The sequence below is a fragment of the Homalodisca vitripennis genome, unplaced genomic scaffold (assembly GCF_021130785.1).
Source record: "Homalodisca vitripennis isolate AUS2020 unplaced genomic scaffold, UT_GWSS_2.1 ScUCBcl_13385;HRSCAF=23583, whole genome shotgun sequence".
Lineage (NCBI taxonomy): Eukaryota > Metazoa > Arthropoda > Insecta > Hemiptera > Cicadellidae > Homalodisca > Homalodisca vitripennis.
In genome coordinates, this window is record NW_025789496.1 from 1529 (window position 1) to 5470 (window position 3942).

Below are 3942 nucleotides of genomic sequence, written 5' to 3' on the forward strand. Positions count from 1 at the left end.
CTTTGCTCATAATGTATGGGTCATACACCGCACTCAATTCACGATCTGAATTCTTCAGCTCGCTGTGTAACTTTTCGACCACCAGAAATCTTATTACACTCCACGCACTTCACACCGTAACGGGATTTTCTATTATGGTGCTTCATGTTTTTACGTTGCAACAAAAGAAAAAACGCGATCGCACAATGAGCCTCTCCCTTGCACAGGCTAGAAGCGTACTGAACTGGCTGCGCCCGCACGATGTGAGAATGGGCGGGCGCCTACCGCCTACTACTTATCAGCGCCCACGCCCAAACGGCGGTTACTTTATGGGACGACCCATCATATTATTATGTGTCCTCTATTAGTTAATAAGTTATCGTCGTACTTACTGATATATGTAGTAATTATTTTTTGTTATTATATACTCATTCTTATTGTTACTTACTTCTCAACATTTTTTATTCAATTGATATTTTTATAATTTATCATTATCTTTTTTTACATCACTATTACGTTTCATAACTTTTATTTTGCATGTTTCCTCATGCTTAAACTGATCTCAATTTTTATGGTTTTATCGTTTTCTTCAGAAATATTGTAATACAAATACTAGTGCTAATTATTTTCTGAATTGGTAGATTAGACACCGGTAATAAATAAATACGAAAGAAAAAAAAGAAAATTCCTGCGGCTCGAAATGAAAACTGACGTGTCTTTGAGATCCATGGTAAAGAAATACTCTTTTGATAAACTATTTCTCGACCTCCATTACAAAGTAAGAGATAAATGGAATACAAAAGAAGTGTACCATAATAAATGAGTTTCTGAATTTTTACATTGATTCTCCTCAGACATCCTAGACTTTAGGGCAGGGTTGGAGTATATAAGCCAAGAGCCAAACTGACATTGCCTTAGTTAAATATGCCAACATAAGTCATGGCAATTGAAACATGTGCCAGAAGGCTCACAAAAAGGAGGCCTAAGAGTGGAACAGATATTTTAATAATTTCAGACAGTCAGTGAATGCACTAAAAGTGCGCTACACCAGCTCCTTTGACTTAAAGGCAGCATTGGAACATGCCAAGACATGCACTAATGGGAACTGACAAAGACGAACAAGAGTTGCCCATGGTTTGAATGCGCGGGCCATAAGGTCAATTCCTAGGAAAGCCATTTGATAGGACCAGAGCCGGGCTGTAGAGTAGCCTTCTCCTACAATAAACCACTAGTAAATTATTCGAGAAAATAGGATTAGCACCAAGACTCGGAGAAAGGTCTCAGGGAATGAAAAAGGATATATGGTACAACTAGTATGTTGGGGATGCTAACAGGTCATCGGTGGTCCACTTGAAAAACATACTGATGGTTTGGGTCAAAGCTAGACTGATAAATACAGACTCTGCAAAACCAGAAAAAAATCCTGGGAGCTTATCTCCAGAGCCCAAAGAACTAAAAGTCTAAAACTAAAAAAAAACTATTTGCTTTCAAATATCTATGTAAGCTAATTTTCTTTACCTGCTCCTGCCTAAGTGTTACCAAAATACATTTTAAACTTGATTTATTAGTTAAAAAATGTAAATCAAATATTAAAATACAATTTTGAAAACATTGGGAAAAAGTATTTGGTACCTTTATATTTTCCTATTATCAATTGAATCTGTTTATGTTATAATCATGTTGCAAAAGGATACTGCATGATATATCTGCGACACGTCACCAACCGGTGGTGTGGTTGAAAGTAGCTACAAGTCTGGAGCCGTCAGCCAACCGAATCTGCACCGAGGTGGTGGGAGCACCGCTGTCCACGCTGACAGTTGCTTGCGCCTCTTTCTCATTTGCAAGCTTGTCCTTTTCGTCTAAGGGCTTAGTAGTGCCAACTGTAGTGGGTGATGGACTGCAACATTACATTCTTATAGCACTGTCTGTTCCATTAGTTATTGGTCAAACTTAACCGCAACAAATCTCAGGCTTAAATTGTTTATTAATCTATAGTAATATTGATCTCATCATTAAATCTATCTTCAACTAAAGAATTAAGGGAGGAAATTGATTATGAAAACACAAATATGTACTTAGTTTAGGATAAAGTCTACATATTTTACTTGGACATACTGGTTTTCAGTTTTATTCATAATTAATTAGGAGCTTACCATGTAATGGATGATTCAATTAGATATTACAATTTAAAAAATAAATGTATACACATTTTAGTTTACTTACTTGATATATTTTTATTTAAAACATTTGTTAGAGATTGACATTAACATGAAAAATTATATCCATCAAATGGCAGCCTCGTACAGCCATATAGATTTTAACACTTTTGATTAAATTTGTCATCACTTTCTTGTTAAATTGTTGTGGTATTTGATAGATAACTCTGCAAAATCTCATCTTTCAACTTCAGAATAGAGTTGGGCTTGTTTGCGTAAACCTCCGGTTTTAAGAAACCCCAAAGGAAATAATATATTGGTGTGAGGTCATATGATCTTGCTGGGCAACGTTGATCACTGCAGTAAACTTTGTCTGTAACAACTACAGGGATTCTCGAACTATATGACAAGTGCTACCTCAAGTTGTTCAAATCAATATTACCACCCAATTCTTCCAACTGCGGCCAGAAGTAATTGCTCATCATATCCTGATAACATTCTCCATTGACTGTAACTGCATTGCTATGGGCATTTTCAAAAAGTAAGGTTAATCACGTTGCCAACCCAAAATCCATACCAAACGGTCATCTTTTCCAGGTGCATTTGCTTCATGTGAATAGCATGAGGTTTTATAAGTCTCCAAGTACAGCAGATTTGCTTATTTACATAGCCATTGAGATAAAAATGAACTTCATCAGAAAACGTGATTTTGTTCACAAAATTATTATCATACTGATTATTCTTCAACACCCAGTTAACAAATTCATGCCTCTGTTGATCAGTCTGTTAAGAATCAGTTTAAATCCAGTATGCCATTAGAAAATAAGAACAGTATATGTCACACTGATGAAAAGGCAAAATCCAAGCACTTAGAGATAAGTTACGCAATTGGGAAATAGCTGATTAAAATGTATTAAAGTTTAATACTTTATACATTTTCTTACCTCCCCAATAAATGTCCTTTCCTCCAAAAGCTTTGACTTTGGTCTTTTGAGGTAAAAATTCCTCATGCCTATGGTCCTCCATGTTGAGATGAACCTCTCCACCCGTTGCATTCTGCAGTAACTCTCTTGGTACTTCACTGTAATCAAACAATTCAACCATTGACATGCTACTTTTCATCACTCTCAGGAGTTACTAAGTTTTCATGGTTTGGCTATTTACCAAAAAAACTACAATAGCTTGAGTTTTACAGGAGATATCGTCATGAAACTTCACCAAGTTACACTTTAAATGTAAATAAATACAAACACACGCATGCACAAATACCTACTTGATGTATTAATTTTTTAGTATGTAAAATACTAAAAAAATTATATTATACCGCCTATGTAAAATATTTTAATAAGTATGTCACCTTCTAATTTTATTCTTATTAACAGTGTTATTTTTACTATTCAAACTAACAAAACGAAGTGATAACAATGTTTAGATTTCATTGCATGTAAACATACTATCTGTGGGCCACACTGACAACAGCAGAAGTTCCCTTTGAGGTCGTCAAAGCCACAAGAAATATGAGCTAGCAAGAAAGATATGAAAAAGTAATATTTATACTTCTTTTGTATATTAGGCAATATTTAACCCTTTCAGTGCCAACGTCCGACTACACGGACTCGTGTTTTAAAAATATTCGTAAAACAGCAATACAAAAAATATTCTAAACAATCCTAATTTTGTTATGATTGTATATTTATAAAGATATAAACTAATAAAAAACATTTCAGTTGAAAATGTATTTCCATTACATTAGTGTTATAAATAAAACTCAAAGAAATACTAAGTGGCTGTGGAACGTCGCTAGTCT

At 34.8% G+C, this 3942-nt stretch overlaps 1 protein-coding gene across 1 annotated transcript; it reads right to left on the reverse strand.

Annotated features, from left to right (window-relative positions):
* Positions 1-1713: 1713 nt before the first annotated feature.
* LOC124375111 (NSFL1 cofactor p47-like) lies at positions 1714-3260 on the reverse strand. The gene is made up of 2 exons (XM_046833221.1): positions 3080-3260; positions 1714-1876 (listed from the first exon to the last, which is right to left on the reverse strand). Exons 1-2 carry the CDS (start codon positions 3255-3257, stop codon positions 1839-1841), a joined length of 216 nt encoding a protein of 71 aa, XP_046689177.1. The 5' UTR covers positions 3258-3260; the 3' UTR covers positions 1714-1838.
* Positions 3261-3942: the final 682 nt, after the last annotated feature.

Coding starts and splice junctions, on each gene's coding strand:
- LOC124375111 (XM_046833221.1), bottom strand. CDS start 3,257: ATGAAAAGTAGCATGTCAATGGTTGAATTGTTTGATTACAGTGAAGTA. Junction 1,877..3,079: donor AAAGGACATTTATTGGGGAG/GTAAGAAAATGT, acceptor GTAATGTTGCAG/TCCATCACCCACTACAGTTG.